Genomic DNA, 17,229 nt, shown 5'->3' with positions numbered 1-17,229 from the left:
CTGACACTGTCCAGCAAGACGAGCAAGCGGGACTCAAATCAATGCAGACCCGACACTTACAGAGTTGCACCATCAAGGGACGAGGTGAAATAATGGATGTCTCAGTCTTTCACAAACACTAGAGCACATTTAAAGGTAGCATTTCTGTATCTGCAAACAACTGGAGGTAGAGTTTCCTGCCTCCCCTGCAGGCAAAGCGCGTGAAAACAGTATCAGTGAACCAGGTTCAGGCAGTGAAATCACTTTATCACGTTGCCAATGCCTTGAGCCCTGCCAGCCTCATTACCTCACCCTCACTGTTCACACAGCGCTCGGAGCGCTGGGATAGTGACAGCGGCTCAAGGGAGAGCTGGATCATCAATTTCAGAGGACGTCAGAAATAAGGGTGTGTAACCACTAGATACGCTTGTGTTGCGGAATACAGCTGTCAAGTCAAGGTTTTGGGATGTTTTTAAAAGTAGAAGATGGTAACACATTTTGTTTACGGGTGATTCGACTGGGCTTTAATAGGCTTATTTTAAAGCTACAAAATGCATCGACGCAATGCTGTCCATTAGATGGTGCTGGCGCTCCCAAGTATAAAGAACGTTTGGCTGATCTAGCCTACATTACGTATGTCTATGGCAGGTAACTACAGAAGCCTGAAGAGCAGTGCCTTAAATTCTAATCCAAACACTTTAACACACACACACGCACGCACGCACACACACACACACACACGTTTGCATTCCTATATTTGTGGGGACTTCTCATTGACTCTCACTATATTTTTATTTACTATTTCTAACTCCAGTCAGACAAAACTCCACACAGGGTGAAAGTTGACAACAAAACTAAATATTTCGGCACTTTTATTATTTTTTTGGAAGGCATATTTAGTTCTTAAAAAAGGTGTTTTACAAAGTGGGGACGTCCCCACAACGTTTTGATAGGTAACTGTAACCTGAAATAGCCTGTCAACAGTACAAGCGCAAAAAAAGCATATGCGAGGAGATGTTGATAAGAAAGTGGAGGCTTGCAATCAGGAAACGAGAGGTATATTCGAGCGAGTCTAGTTTAAATAGAGAGGCGGACTGTAAAAGGGACTTTGTTCTTTGGGCCGGTCAGCCCACCCACCCTTGGTGTTATTAAGAGTCTCATTCCAGCTCATTACCAGAATCGTGGTGTGATTCCATTCTCAGTTTCAGGAAAACACAAAGAAAGTTCCGGTTGTGCTCCCCTGTAAACCCCCGAGCCCCTGGGATTCTAGTTCAGGTTCATTATTACCGGCCTCACATAAAAACAACAGCTCAGCTGGTCCATGGCAGTGCAGCAGCTCCATCTAAAAAGAAGTTATTTGAATAGTTTGGAGTACAAAGCCTGGGTGGGCTCAAGAGAAACAAGCGAAGCCCCAGCAAGGGAGCACTGTAACGGATTAGCACTTCAAAGAAGCAGGCAGCTTTTTATTATTGTTATTATTTATTTATTTTTCAGTTAAAAACAGAGCCACAAGACAAAATGTGCTGCCCGTGTATGTTTTCGACAGGAAATAGCATGAATGCAAAAGAATACGTGCCAGAAGAACTGGTTTTGGACGTGACTAATAAAATTAAATTATTTCAATGGTTAAAAGCAGGACATGGAAATACAATCTTTTTTTTTTTTTTTTTTTAACAAACTATTGGTAAATTAATATATTTTTACTCACCTTATTTTCATTGGGTCAACTCTCCCCTGCTATCGAGGAAACCACTGCCTGTACTTGTTTGAGTTTCCAATGCTATCCTTGCAGGACAGAGAGAGTCTCAGCTCCCTTTGAACTCCATTCAATACATCCTGCTTTACTAAAACTGCAGGGCCATGACAGTGAGTTATATATCAGCGTTGAAAAAGATTCTAATCCACGATACAGAGGTGCACACCTCCAGTCCCAAAGGGCCAATATTGTCAATTAAATAATTAACAGATTTATACCTGAATAGAGGTGTAGCTGGTTCGATCAAGTAGTTAAAGGTATGCTTATAATAAATATGTGGGCTAGAATGGCTCTTGATATGCACCACTGCTCTAGAACCTGCAGACCAGTGTAGAGGAGCAGGTTTAGAAACAGGAAGTTGAACTGAACAATGGCGACCAGTAAACAGGATAGGGGAAATGGGTTTCAAAACCCTTGTAAGAGCACCTTGTAAACCGCGTCTATCATCCCAGTATTTAAGCCCACATGTCTATGAGTAGCATTCCGGGCCTAGGCGGCCTTGGTATTTAAATATCAGTCAGCAAAATCTAGTTTCATTTTTTAAGAAGAAATAAGCTGGAAGTGGTTTGTCACTGTATACAACAGAGACGGGTTTAACAGGTGCAGCAAGGTTACAATTTTCCAAAGCTGATAAATGCGTTCACTAATGAAGAAAGTCAGTTTTGAGTTCATAATAATTTGAAGTAGGCTGTTGGCATCTACTTTAAATTCTTTTTTTTTTTTTGGCTGTTTTTTTTTTCTCACATTGATTAAGTACATTTCCACAAAACATGCAGTCATTTGCTTAATTATTCCCAGAAGTGATTCCCAATGTGTGTAAGCATGCCAGCTTTGAAACCCAGACCAGTGCAGTGTGCCGGAGCCAGATTGCAGACAACTTTGTAAAACAAAAGACACTTTTGATTATTACAACCTAGAAACAAGCCACATGTATAAAATCCACATCCAACATTTCTGTCTCAATATTGTAACTGCGATTTTAAAAATCCATCTGTGTCGTTCACCTTTCCCACGGCTACAGTTTCTGTCCAGCCAGTGTAAAGGGCAGCGTTGTGTGAAACGGTGAAATGAGATGAGGTTAAAGGCTCTAAAACCACGAATGCAGTTGAGCCTGGCTCTTTTGCATTGTGGTTGAGGCATTTGCTTGTCGCGGGTTCGCGCCTAGCCTCTGCCCTGTTACACAGGAAAGGCAATGGGATACTCTAATACATGCAGAGCAGCATGAAGACTACTCTGTCATGTGCTGAGTGCTTGTTATTGCAGTTACTCAAGTAAATGTGTTAAAGTGCTTTAACCTGAGTCACTCTTCTGTTCTTGCCATCAGCCATAGACATTTGTAACAGATAGCTAGATCCTCCAGAAGAGCGTCTTTTTTGTTAGTAAGCTCCAGCGCCATCTAGTGAGGAAACACTAGATGGCTAGATGGTGCTGCTGCTTAGAGACATTCAGGGTGACATAGCCTAAGGTATGCCTGGCAACTGGAACTGAAGAGCAGCTTCTGAACTCAGTCCAAACCTCCTTATTAAAAAAAAAAAAAAAAATGAAAACAGGATTTTTTAAATTGAAACAAGAACCGCTCCGATTGATCTTAAAAAAGTTAAAGGGACAGTAAAAACTATGAACTTGGCATTCGCTACTTACTCTTTGAAATGATAGTCCCACAGTGCATTGCTCCCCCAAGTAACACAACTTTAGCTGGGCACTGGCATTAATGAGCCTTGCTTTTCTTCAGAGCAAACACTTTTACAAAGTAACGTCTGTTTTCACTAGATTTAATTCACATGCACTGCCCCGTAGCTTAAGACTGGCATGGTGCCCTGAGTACTGAATAAAACACAGGTTTTTTTTCAAAGTCCGTGGTGATCGGAGGTCCCTAAAGAATGCCAATTCAACTTCCAGACTCAACCAGTCTCTCCTGCAATTATATAGTATGTATGTCACTGTGTGTGTGTGTGTGTGTGTATGTATATATATATATATATATATATATATACACAGTATATATACAGTATAATATATATATATATATAAACCTTAAGAGAGATTATTATTTTAACAATAAACTGTTTATCTCATTGCATGCATGGAGGACAGACTCTTCAGCTACTAAATTAGACAGACCTCAAGGGTATCTGTTTTATAGGAAAATCCATAGGAAGCTGTTTTATATCCTTACAAAAAAGGGTTTATAAATAATTTCTTATCAACAGCTTGTTTTTGTGTCTCAATTTGTTTTTATTGCATATGGATATATTCAATGAAAGCTCGCTGACTTGCTTTAACGTTTAAAGCAACGAAAATAGGCTTTAAAAAAAGTTTTAAAATCTAGCATTTATAGGCTGGGATGTCAGTACCGTGGAAAGGTAGGAAATGCATTGTTTGAATATTATTAACGTTCATAACATATCAAAAACAACACCGTGAAACAGAATACGCTATCCCCATTCTCTAGCCTAAATTACCTAGGTTTAAAAAGCATGGATGATCGTTGCATTCTCTTTTAAATGTTTAAAACGAGTACAATTCCTAAAACCAAGCACCGCTGAACTTAGCTGCATTTGTTTTTGTGCTACAACTGTTTGGTCTATTACACATTAAGCCCATTCTCTAGCCAAACTTGCCTAGGTTTAAAACGTCTGATTATTCGTTTTTCTCATTTAGCTTTACTGTACATAACGCACAGTGTGAAGCATATTTTCATGGTTCTTTTTCAGTCAATCATTTCAATTGTAGAGATTTCAGCGTGCATGCAATACTGCAAACTCTTTATTCTTCACAAAATCGTCATCGTTAGACAAGTGAGACAGTAAAGATCTTTGTTAGAGAATGCAACGATCCATGCTTTTCTTTTTTAACCTGGCATGCTTTAGGCATCCTTTATTTCGCCCGGCTCCTGTATAGCTGAGCTGAGCGCTCAGATTTTTTGTAGATGGTTTCTTTCAGAAGTTAAGCCGACATCCATGAGTTTTATAACTTTAATCCCTACAGACTAAATAGCTTCTGGGAGCTATAAAGTGTTCCACTGTTTCTATGGGATTTTAAAATTTGAACCAGAAAGTAAGCAAGTACAGTGACTCTCTTTGAATCATAACATGATCCTTTATTATTAGAGAAGGTTGGGAAAGGAAATGTTTTGTATTATAGAAAAATGACCAGGAGAGATGCAAACATGCTTAACAATTTTCAATGACGTTTATTACTTCTGAGACAAAACATGACATTTTGAAGCCATTAAAATGATCAAACATAAACAAGCAGTGTCTTACAGCGCGAGCTCGAAATCTTTTTGAATGCAATACGCTTTAACATCATTCACTCAATACTTTATGTTTGACAAGCACTTAATATCGCGATCTATGGTATTCCACCAAGGAAATAGTAAATATACACAGTTCATTGAACACATTTAAGTTAACATACATGATTTTTATGCTTTTAGCTGAAGGAACAAAAAAGAAGCAAAATATAACAAAAAAAAATCTACAAACAAATAAAATTGGGATATTTTTCTTAACAAATTCATTGTGCTTTTAACCATGTCTGACTGTATAGAAGGCATTAATTCATTTCACATTTTGCATTATTATGCTGCCTGTTACTTTTGCAGTGGGTAAAGGATTTTTACTCCCAAATCAACGTTTTCAGTTCAGCCCCTTGTAAACAGTGATCGTACAGATTTCCCTTTGTAAAACTTTACCACGGTAAATGAGTATAGTCATTTTGCAGTTCCCATGGTTACCGCACATTATGCATTTAGTTTACCATGGTTCTGAAACACATTTATGAACGAGAGGAGGTCATTCAGCCCCTCCATTTTTTAATTCGCTTTACAAACCCTCTCTGTGCTGTACCATGCTTTACTGTATTTTGCTTTACCATGGTAAATGTTTTTAAGGGTTAACAGTTACAGCCAACAATTAAAATACACACAAACTGAACAGCAAAGAGGGAATATTGCTACAAGCCACAGCAATAGTTTTTGTCGTTGGTGCTTAAGGATGGGGTTTTGTGTAGTCCACAGCGAAACTGATGATGTCCAGCTTTTGATGCTGGCACAGCTGATGGGAAACCCTAGATTGCATATCCCAATCACAGTAAAAGTTTTGCATAGTCCATTGTCAATTTCTGAGTCTGGTATCCAATGATTGCTCAGGCAGTTTAAATACTGTGATGCAAGAAGGAGGGGGCATACAGTGGCTGCCACAGCCTTTGTTAGAGTTCCGGTATTCCTGAGCTAAGAGGAAGGCTCTGGTTTTCCATGCCATCCTGCACACTGGGTTGCTGTATCTGATTGTATCTGATGTATTGCCATAAAGTGAGCTTTCCTGCCTACAGCCAGCCATAACAGAGAAACAGAAGTCACTACTCCCCCCCACCTATCCCGCCTACCCAAAATAAAAACGAGAACGATTCCTAAGCTACCACCGCTTGGTCTATTATCAATTCTCAATGGCATTTTCAATCTGTTTAACAAATTTGTAAAAATAAAACAACAAAAAAACCTTACAAGTGTGTAACCCGACACCCTTAGTTAAGTGCTACTGCATCGTCCATATATAATCTGTGCAGATATATTAATGTCTGTGGATAGCCTCCAGCAACCACTGGTAATAAATAAATTAAGAATAAAAAAGGCTTAGGCTCAAACGAGATTAAAGCAGAGTCTGACAAGTGTGGCACATCTCGTAAACTTAGTAGACGCTTGTGTAACACAACACATTAAAATTCACCTACTTTATTAATGGCAGAAAGCAACGCCTTTGAAAATGTTACCTTTCACACAACTGTAAATTCCACCTATATTCTGGAACCTTCAATGTAATCTAGGGTCATACAACACAGAAATACAGAAGCAACCAAATGCATTTAATGCTATAAATAGCATTAGAGGTTACTATAATGATGTAATAGCCTTAGCGGTCCGTGTGTAAACAAGGCTAGTGCAGCTCCCAGTAAGTCAATGGTTTCTGGGCCCCAAAAATGTCTTACTGGTGCCAAAAAAGTCCAAAAATGGGAATTGTACTTCTTATCAGGTAACATACATTGTGCGACGTGTTATAGAACGTGGTGCACTATTACCTTGAAGTAAAGCTTAGAAAGTAAACATCGATGTTGATTTGTTCTTCCCACTTTTCAATAATAGGATCGTTTCTGCGTTGCTGTCTGCGTACTAAAAATCTGGCTGAATTCCGACAGCTCAAAAATCGAGCTGGAGTATAATTGCTTACTGTTCTATCATTAATGAGTTTCTGATTTAAACACCACCTGTGTCAGACAATGCCTTTAGGATCATGTGCTAAGAAGAGACGTTTAGCAAATGATAGTGCAAAGCGAGAATTATTTTTTTGGCAATATTTGGGGCCATTTTAATAAAATACAGCGTGATAAATTACACTTTGGATTGGTACGAAATCATACTCCTCAAAATTATACACAAGAAAACTAAAAATATACAGAAATAAACTGTTCTAAACTATTCTTGAATCGTTTGTAATATTTAGCGACTCAATAGTTCTTTCAAAATACTGTACACTTACTGTACCATGGAATAGCATGTGTGATGGCTGTGAGTAGATTTTTCTTCTTTTAGTGCGTGTGAATTCAAACAGAAAATTGGAATTTCAGGAAGACTGCACATAGCTGCTAAACTTACACTAAATCATATTTAGCCTCTTACAGTGACCGAGTTATGTTATCTGCTATTGCACTGTACATTACACTAGTCCCCTTTTAAAATATCTACAATAGACCCAGCAAAAATTGGCTCAAACAAAACAAAGACATTAAAACAAAAATATACCCAGTTAAAAAAAAGGAAAAACATGTAAAATTGGGAGTTTTAAATTGCTCATGCTTTTGTATACACATACCATCTCTTTTTTCCTACACTCCAGAATGTCATTTAAATTCCATGTTCTATTCCACATTAACGTCCATTACTAAATCACAAAAAACTGCACTGCACTGGGTTCTTTTCAAAGCCCTGGGTATACACTTCATCCAAAAAGGCAAAGAGAAGCCTGAATTAAATACTGTAAGAAACAATTTGGCAGCTGCTGCTAACGTTTAGCTCTGCTGTAATTCTGATTCAATACAGTCCATAATCAGGGTGTAAAACCACATTTTCTTTTGTTGCCAATTGGTGACCTCAGACATCTGCCATGCCAGGTTCTAGACACATTGTAGATATTATAGTAGACAGCAATAGTTAGGAAACATTTTCTAATTTATCTGTGACTTCACTTACCTAGACAGGTACAGATCAAACATTATCAGTGCTAATGACAAAGCGCATTATCAGTGAAGGGTGCATTGATAAGGCACATGTCAGGGTTTCCATGAAAAAAAAGCAACATCTTGTTACCTGCAGCTATAAATAAATTCAGGTATGATACCCTGTGATGTGTTATACCCTGAACACAGTTCAAACTCTGATGGAATATACCCTGGGTCATTAATTCAGTACAACCAAATGCTTCCCATTGTATTGTGTTTCCCCAGAGGCTCAATGCTGCTGTTTAAAAAGGGTGAGATGATTTTTTTTTTTTTTTTTCCCAATCCAGTTCTGACGATTTGGTTTGCTTATATTATATAACATGCAAATGTATGTTTCAAAAAGCTCAGTATTTACATTTCAAGTCTCTATACCGGTTCGCTTACGATCAGGCAATGCTTTGGTTGTGGCTTTTTCTTTTTTTTGTTTGTTTGTTTTACTCCAACCCCAACTGAGTTTAGTGAAAACTGGCAGTAGGAGCAGGAAAAGCATCCTTGGCTTCTTTTCTAAAATACTTTATACAACTTTATCGGAAAGCCCTTATCTAAAAGTCTCGATAAAAAGATAAAATCGAGTTTTCTTTCAAATTGTAAGTTGGATATCTTTGGTCAAGATTTAGCCGATGACACCGTAGAAGGTGATAAAAGAAAAGTCACACATGCAGTTGAGTTTTTTTTGTTTTTTTTTTAACTAGTATGGCCTCCAAACAGATTCATCCATTCTCCCTGGTGTGGTCATTGTTGTGGGCGAGTTGCTGTGGCTTCCATCAGCTTCCACTCCATCACTCTGGTTTGGGTTCATTAAGCTGTTCCCTCCTGTTGTTGCGCTGTTGCAAGACGGAAGCATTCTGGTCGGCGATCGCTCCCCCCCTGCGGTGACCATGGAGAATTGGTATGATCCTGATCCTGTTCCGTAGTACAGGTGGTAGGGGGAGGAGTTGGTTTGGAATGGTCCACTCTGGTTCTGGGGGGACCCAGGGTAGGGCGGCGGCAGGTAGGTGTGGTAGCGGGAGCTGGCAGCCATGCCCGTCATGCTGATGCCCCCGATGCCAGTGCTGGCGGGGCTGGCCGAGTAGGTGAAGGCACCGGGATAGTGCATGCGAGGGTCCGAGAAACGGGGGTCCGCCAGGGACGACAATGAGGGGAACTGCCGGTCGAACTGCCGGGGGCTGGAAAAGAGGTCGGTGGTCCCGGCTGAAAAAAAAAAAAAAACACAAGAGAGCACGTAAGTAACGCTGTCTGGCTTGGATCTTAGTTTGAAGTTCTCAATATCACATACACTACAGATTGTTCATTGAGCATTGTAAATTCAGCTTGTCCATTATTTAGTGCTGCGAAATGTGAGGTACAATGGATGCAGGGATACATGTTGTAAGTGTAGCGTCATGACAGATTCCCTCTCTGAGTCCTTGACAAATGAGTGCAGAGATTCAAACACATATCAATTTATATCTACATGTGGTATGGGAGAGCCTGATTTGTAGACCAGTTTGAAAATGACTCAATCGTTTCAAAGTTCACACTAACTAGGTTATTTCAAAGAGGCAGGCACTGTGACAGGAGCACAACCCACTGGCTCCAGTTCGAAGTCATTTATTTCAGAGAGGTTGCACTGAAACTCAATATAATAGGACACAGCTGCACGGTTTTGTTTAGTCAACACTAACAGTGCACTGCGGATATTAAGGGCTGTTTCTAAATATACTGCTGAAAGGGCTGTATATTCCAAGAAAAAATGTACGTGTTTTTACAGGTTCCAAAACAACTTCCAAAGAGAAGAAAATAAAGTGGTTTATCTCAAATTATGCAATTAAATCAGCAAGCTGAGAAACTCTCCCGTTTTTTTTTTTGTTTGTTTTTTTACAGGACCGTCTCAATGGCATCATTGTCAGCCTTGCTGTGTAAACACTGACAACTTGTTTGGCTGTTGTGTAACGCTTGCAATAAATATAAAGGAAGAACCCAAACAGGAAGCCTTGCAGCCAACACGCTCAGTCACACATGCACGCAAGCGACTTTACATTAGAGAGAGCGAGAGCCAGGCCTGTGTGTGTGCGTGGGTGTTGGGCAGCACAGACTGGGGAGCTGGTGTTGATAAACACATCAGGCAAACCCGCACGCTATGAAGGTCAGGCTGGTGAGGAAATAATTAGGTCATTCACTTTTTTGTGACAACATTTTTGTATTTATCTTTAGTAATCCAGTGTATGAAGCGCGCCCCTAACTAGCCCACCCTCTCTGTGTCTGTTCTAATCCGTGTTCTCTCGCTTTTTTGAGAATGACTACACCTAGTTCAAATTATGACGAAATTGGAGGTGGCTTATTGAATTGGGATTGGGCCTCAGGACTACTGAGAGCTTTGTTCAGACCACCCAACTGTCGAAGAAAGTGGACTCAAACCCCAGCATTACATTTAAATACAGTGAGGAGGGGTGAAGTCTGGTTCTCAGAGAATCTGGTAGGAGTAGCTGTCAAAAGTGATGAATGGCCCATCTGGAGAATGACACTCATGGGCCAATATTGTTTTAAAAATCATTAGTCGCAGTTAATGTGCAGCTTTCATACATTATTGTTATTGTGAACTTGCTCTTACTTGACAAAAAAAAAAAAATGAAAACCCTACAGGCTTCTTAATGTATAATCAATGTTCTGTTATTGTTTTTGTCCAGGGCCTAGTGTAACTGTCTAATTGGGTCTCCACGGCCTTGTCATTAGAAAAACTGTTATGACAGATGAGGATAGAGGCCACTTAAAAGTGAGAAAAAAAGCAAGTTTTCAAAAGAATTGTTATTTTATAGATTTTGTTTGTAGTGGGGTTGAAGTTTTATAGGGTTTCTGATGTAGGTAAAAGCACACAATGGAGACTTTCTTATAATACATCTTTACACACTGTTAAAACTGCAAAGCTGTCCCGTTTTGATGATAACCTTTGGTGGATTTAATCTTCACCAAAACCCATCCACTGCCCTGCAACATGAGTTTGAATCTCAGTTTCAAGAATTGCCACTGAACTCCTTGCACTTTGCCCATACAGTGGGATCCTTAGCAGCAGAACGGCAAAATATTTCTACCCAAGCAACGAGGGTCTACCGTATGATTCTGATTTCACTGAGAACCCAAAGGCTATTCTGGGCTTGATTTGGGACTGGGAATCAACCCACTAATACCTGTTGGAGCTTCGTAAAGCTAGTGCAAGCTTTCCTTTCTCTCTGTTTTTGCTTAATGCTAAGGTTGCAGGAATAGTAAATCGCTAGCTAATGGTAACTTTGTTTTTTATATGGTTAGCCTTTTTATAGCAATAAACCCTCTTCATAAAAAAATAGCCTGCATTTGATTGGTTGCGTTTTCTTGCCCCTCCTGGTTTTTCCTGATTGGCTGAATAATAAAGTATTTTCCTGGGAATTCCACTGCACTGACTCCCCTCATTCATTCAGTAACTGTATGTAATGTAATCAGCCTTATTAGCACCACATCATTATGTGTTTTAAGAGCACCACAATAGCTATAACCATGATAAAAATCGAACCCTTAATCTTACAATGTAGAAGTGCTGACTGACTCAGTTGTATATATGTAATAAAATGAATGTCCAGTACCAGTATTGTGTATAATTATCTGCCTAGATTGTGTATCTTCAAGTAGCTGGGCCACACAGTTTTTACCACAGTATTGGAGAGACCATACTATGAAGCCCTGTGGTGTACTGGAAGTTAATTCATTTCTACTTCAAGCAAGTGCTCTAGTTTCAGCTACAGTCGTGCTGTTTATGCTGGTATGCTGTTTATTCTGATGATTTGCTTATGACAGAAACTGATTTGTTAGCTAACATAAGGAGACAGATTGGCTGTAACAGCATTCAAATCTGGAGCATTCACCTGCATGGTGTTTTTCTAATCCTAATGCAAAAGGCCAAGGGTTGGGTTATACATGGAAATTCCCTAATGCAAATGAAATGAAACAAAAGTACTAACCTCAGACTAAGGCTTTACAGGTACATTTCCTTAAACCTTTCCAACCATAACCACAGATTTTTGAAAAACTAACCGAGACCACAATTTTAGCGTGCAGCTGATTAGTTGCATTGGCCGATCAGGGAATTAATGGTTAGATTTTTTGATAACGGGATCGTTTTTTTTTTTTTTTTGTAAAATAATTTATGTGGGTTTTAAAATACCGGTTTTGCTGTCATACAATGCCCAGAGGCATCGAGCAGGCTGCTTTCCAGGAAGGTATCAGACTGCAATGTCACTGGTGTCCAAGTTAACACAAGAATAAACAGAAAAAAATGAACAAAAACAAAATAACGATTTCAATTTGTTAAAATTCGCTATGAAGCTCTGTAGTCATCAAATCATGCCTTCTTAATGATAAGCTGCCTGACTGAATGCACACTATACAGCCTTGCAATAACTAACCAATCACGGGTCTCAGCTCTAGTAAAGCACAGCTATTCAGGAGGCTGTGTGGTCCAGTGGTTAAAGAAACGGGCTTGTAACCAGGAGGTCCCCGGTTCAAATCCCACCTCAGCCACTGACTCATTGTGTGACCCTGAGCAAGTCACTTAACCTCCTTGTGCTCCGTCTTTCAGGTGAGACCTAATTGTAAGTGATTCTGCAGCTGATGCATAGTTCACACACCCTAGTCTCTGTAAGTCGCCTTGGATAAAGGCGCCTGCTAAATAAACAAATAATAATAATATTCACTAACAGCAATACAGTGCGTGGCTGCAATATAAGGCTATATTTCAATCATGAAGATAGAATGATATTGTTTCATAATAAATCGTGATTCAAAATCATTATACTGTCCGAATAGCAAATTGACGAGTTCTTTGCAGTTTTGTACTCTTTAGGAGTTTTGATGTGCCGTGCTGTGTAAACATCAAGCCCTTTACTTAACTTTCTTAGTTGTTTTCTGCTGCTTTTTAAACATGTCTACCACACTGAAGAAAATACATTCACTATAAATAGTGCCATAGTGCTTTGTCTATTTCTCCCTCAGTTTCTGTGGGGAGTTTTAAAATATGCAGAGTCAATTAACCCCGGAATCCCATACTAACAACGCCCCTCCTAATGTAATGTGCTTTTTTTTTTTTTTTTTTTGTTCCTCATTTTATCAAGTTACTCAACCATTATTGTTCAAGTTATCTCACACCCACGCTTCTGCCTTCTAGCCCAGACGATGCATCATCAAGTTGTTTGGCCAAAAGCAAATTCCTGATAAATTGATTTAATAAATAGCAATCTGAGACAGCCTGATGTGCATAGGGAACCCAAGATACCAAGGTGTGAGTCCTGAGTTTGCAGTTTGAGATGGCTACCGCTTTAGAAGACTGATTCAATTTTAAGGCACTTTGATACTTATCAAGAACGGTAACCAGAAAGCAAAAACTCATCAAAAACAAAAAGCCAGCGTAGATAAATTATTTAAGGCATTTCTTTGGAAACAATTCCCAAAAGACATCTAAGCATTTTAAAAGGGTGTATGCTTTTTAACATTGAAAACAGTAGAGACAGATATACAATAATAATTATACTGGCTGGAAATTTGACTGGTCTTGATCAACAGAAACTGAAAACAATTTCTGAATTACCCAACACACAGAAGAAAGAGAGGAGGCTTTAACAGCAGCATATAAATACCAAACCGTACCCTTTTAGTAGTAGCTTTTACATTGGCAGTACCCAGGATATTAAACTTGTGGGGTACTGTATTCTGAGTTGGGTATTAATGCTTAAATGCACCACAATGGGCATGTTATATTTTTTCATTGCTATTGTACTGTGACAAGTTACCATAGTAAAGTGAACTACAGTTTGATCATCCATGCAAGTTCATTTGTATTTATTATACAAGTTAAGACTAAACAGGAATTGCAAGTAACTGCAATTAGTCAAATGTCACCACACCTCCACCCTAAAATGTTGGATGCCTTCTAGGACATGTTTGTAGTAGAATCTGTCAGAAGGCTGCGTGATTAAAAAAAATATCTGATTTCACATCCATAAAATGTTGCGAAACCATAAAAAAAAACTAAAAGACAAAAGTCAGAAAGTTAGCTGTAAGCTCGCACCATTTCAACTGCTTGATCATCACACCTTATATGACACACTATGCAAGGAATGAGACAAATGATCCTAGTATCACATGGGGCCTTAATCATGGGATCGCTTACCTGACCATCTTAGATCATCCTCCACCTTGCATGTTTTTAAAGGTAAACTGGGGGTGTCAGTTTGTTCAGTCCACAGAGCTGCAAATATTAAAATATTGGGTTGATCAACTTTTTGCAATAGTTTAAGGAACTGTGTGGCTTGAGTCTAAGGACTAAGTGCTTGAGCCATTCTAACTTAATGTTACAACACTAGTAAGAACCAATGCATGTAGCCGAACGAACACAAATTGACATTCTGGGGCTGATACTGATGCAAATGCAAAGACAAAAGCTAAGAAAGAAACACGACACAAAACTATAATTGAAGGGCTCCTACCAGTGCAGCTAAGTTGTTAACCACATTAAATTATGTTATTCCTCTCTGAAAACGTGTGTACCATATTTCTACTTTTTAAAAGTGAATAGAAAACATAGTGGTGCTGTTACAATCTAAATACAGACAGTATAGTTAGTGCAGACAGTCACTCAGTGTGATATGAGGTGGAGGCCGACTCTATGCTTACGACTTATTAATTACTAGCTAAGGAGAAATGAAAAAAAATAGAGAACTTAATCTGTATATTAAACCGCTCCCCAAAGGCAGATACAAAACTGCTTACAGCAGGTCTGCTATTAGACTGCCTTAATTAGTGCTTTTAAGGAAAACAGTGCTAGCACACTGTCTGGTTCTTCAGAAAAGAATCTGTCAGGAACACATGATTGATATCTCAGTTTGAAATGTATACATAACCAATTACGGGGGCCACAATGCTTATTCACTTGCGCTGTGTGTGATTTTATTTTCCTAATCGCCCAGATCATCAGTCAAAAAGTTGCTGAACAAAAACCTCTTCCATTCGTGGTGAAAATTAAACGAGTCCACCACAGCCATCTGTCAGCTTGACATGCAAATGGAGTACTGTACGAGTTTGTCTAGGGCACAGCATTTTCTAGTTGCTAGAGGAAATATTTCAAATAGGTAGCAGTGAACAAAAGAAAACAGAGATTATACCCTGAAATCAACATCAGCTGACATCAAGAGTATATATATATACAGTATCATGTATACAGCACAGTGTGGTTCTTTATTTTTGAAAAGTGCAGCCTAATCTTCTACAGGCCTGGAAGTGCGGTATAAATAAACTGATAGACTTTAGCACTGTTGGAGCCGTATTTAATAAGGAGGCATAAAACTATTTTAATAAATCACTCGTACATTTAAAAAAGGTTTTACCGATATCATTTCTGAATATTCCTAATAACTAAGACACGCAAAAACTGTGGGCATGAAATTAGCTTCCAAACAGGGTAACTAATCCAGTTAAACATGACATGATTAACTGGATTTTTGTCCTAATGTGGAAGTGGTCAGGGTTCGGAGGTCAGCGACATATTTGTTGGGCCATGACCTTGGTGAAATCCTAGTCTTTTCATCTCAACTGCGTTCAGCAGGCTTTTAAATCTCTTTCCCAAAGCAGTGACATTTCCGCTGAAAGCTGGGGTCAGTGTTCAGGTACTTGGAAACCCACTCCTTCCCTTACAATGGCAAATTCTTACAGATAAATGGGGTTATTCACTAGGTGCAGCAGCTGGTGTGATTTCGAGAAAAAAATAAACATTTCCTTCAAATATTTTGATTGGCAAATGGACAACGACAATACTGAGCACAGATTACCAGTTTATGGAACAGCGTTGGGCGGACCTCAGCGTGGTACCTCGTTTCAAAATGAACACGTTCACTGTGCCAAACTCCTGCTCACCATATATATTTTAAAACCTGCAATAGCGCGCACAAAAAATGATGCTGCAGACCATCATTCACACCTTCTTTGGTGCTACAATACAGCCTGCGCACACTTATCAGTCTCTGGTGCAATTTAATAATTAGCATTTTGTGTGTATCACTCCTCAAAATGAACTTGGTTCCAAGAGGTGTCAAACCTCCTTATCAATATCCACATTTCAGCTGAAAATAACTATTATCGGTTTCACCCTCATGACTGTGTGAAAACCAAGTTTTAATTTACCGGTAATTATCGCTTGAAAATCTGCATGAGACAAACTTTTAATTAACCATGTCATTTAAAAAATGTGTTCAGAATGCTAAGCTGAGCATTTCCTGTTGAAGAATCTTTTCGGCATCAAATAGACTGAGAGACGTTAAGAGAACAGAGAACATATTTTAGTAGCTTTGGGTTTGCTGTGCACCGGAAATAGTAACATGGACCTAAAAAAAGTGTATGAAAAATGTAATAATACTCCAATTGCCATATATTTTCCTCTAGAGGAATTATCACTTTTTGACATCACTACTGTGGTATTATCACTTTTTTTTTTTGAATGGCTCAGGATGCAAATATTGCCTTCCTCCATGTATTTTATATATATATAAATGGTGCAGGGTGTGTTGAAGCTCACATAAACTGAGCTGTATCTGAGGAACTGAAATAAATCATTTGAATATTTCAACACACACATATATATATATATATATATATATATATATATATATATATATATATATATATATATATATATATATAACAGAATAAGTAATATTTCCCATGAATGGAATGAGTTTCTGAACACGGAATAAAAATAGTGACTCAGGGCTTCTCTTTTTACTAATAAAGTGACGCTTATTTAGTAAAGCTGAAACCAGGAAGGTTTATTTCAAAACCTCAGTACATACAGAAACTCAGTCCTGTCATTTGAAATTTGAAACAGCACTGGGCCCATATCCTTTTAACCTTGCAGCCCCACACAAATACATACTTCTTGGCAGAAACTTGCAAGCTGTAGCCAATAGGAATGCATAACGGCTGGTTCGCTGCACCTCTATCTGGCATGTTGTGGCCCCTAAACCACTCTGTGGCTTTGGCTGTGAATAGCAGACATTGCTATTGAAATGAATCAGAACGCCTATAAGTGCTTTGCGCTGTGGCTTGCTGCACTGCAGAGAACAATAAGGGTCGGGTGAACAAGGTGCTACAAATGAAACACAGTTTATACAGGACTATGGGCCCTATTCACAACTTCACAACTTCACAACTCATGAAGTTGCTGG

The 17,229-nt window shown here is 38.9% G+C and overlaps 1 protein-coding gene across 4 annotated transcripts in view; it reads right to left on the bottom strand.

Annotated features, from left to right (window-relative positions):
• Nucleotides 1–4,908: 4,908 nt before the first annotated feature.
• The window catches only part of LOC117413234 (runt-related transcription factor 3-like), a 68,443-nt gene continuing 56,122 nt past the window's right edge, over nucleotides 4,909–17,229 (bottom strand). For 2 of the 4 annotated variants that reach the window (XM_058997417.1, XM_058997419.1), the window contains exons 7-8: nucleotides 14,184–14,261; nucleotides 4,909–9,202 (exon numbers count right to left, since the gene is read on the bottom strand). In XM_058997417.1, the coding sequence (XP_058853400.1) occupies nucleotides 8,700–9,202; nucleotides 14,184–14,261 (581 nt within the window). In that variant the 3' untranslated portion in view covers nucleotides 4,909–8,699. The remainder of the gene's footprint in view (nucleotides 9,203–14,183; nucleotides 14,262–17,229) is intronic. The other 2 variants (XM_058997420.1, XM_058997421.1) reach the window with 1 other exon arrangement.

The sequence above is a fragment of the Acipenser ruthenus genome, chromosome 23, assembly GCF_902713425.1.
Source record: "Acipenser ruthenus chromosome 23, fAciRut3.2 maternal haplotype, whole genome shotgun sequence".
Lineage (NCBI taxonomy): Eukaryota > Metazoa > Chordata > Actinopteri > Acipenseriformes > Acipenseridae > Acipenser > Acipenser ruthenus.
This window is presented reverse-complemented; position numbering and strand designations above follow the sequence as displayed.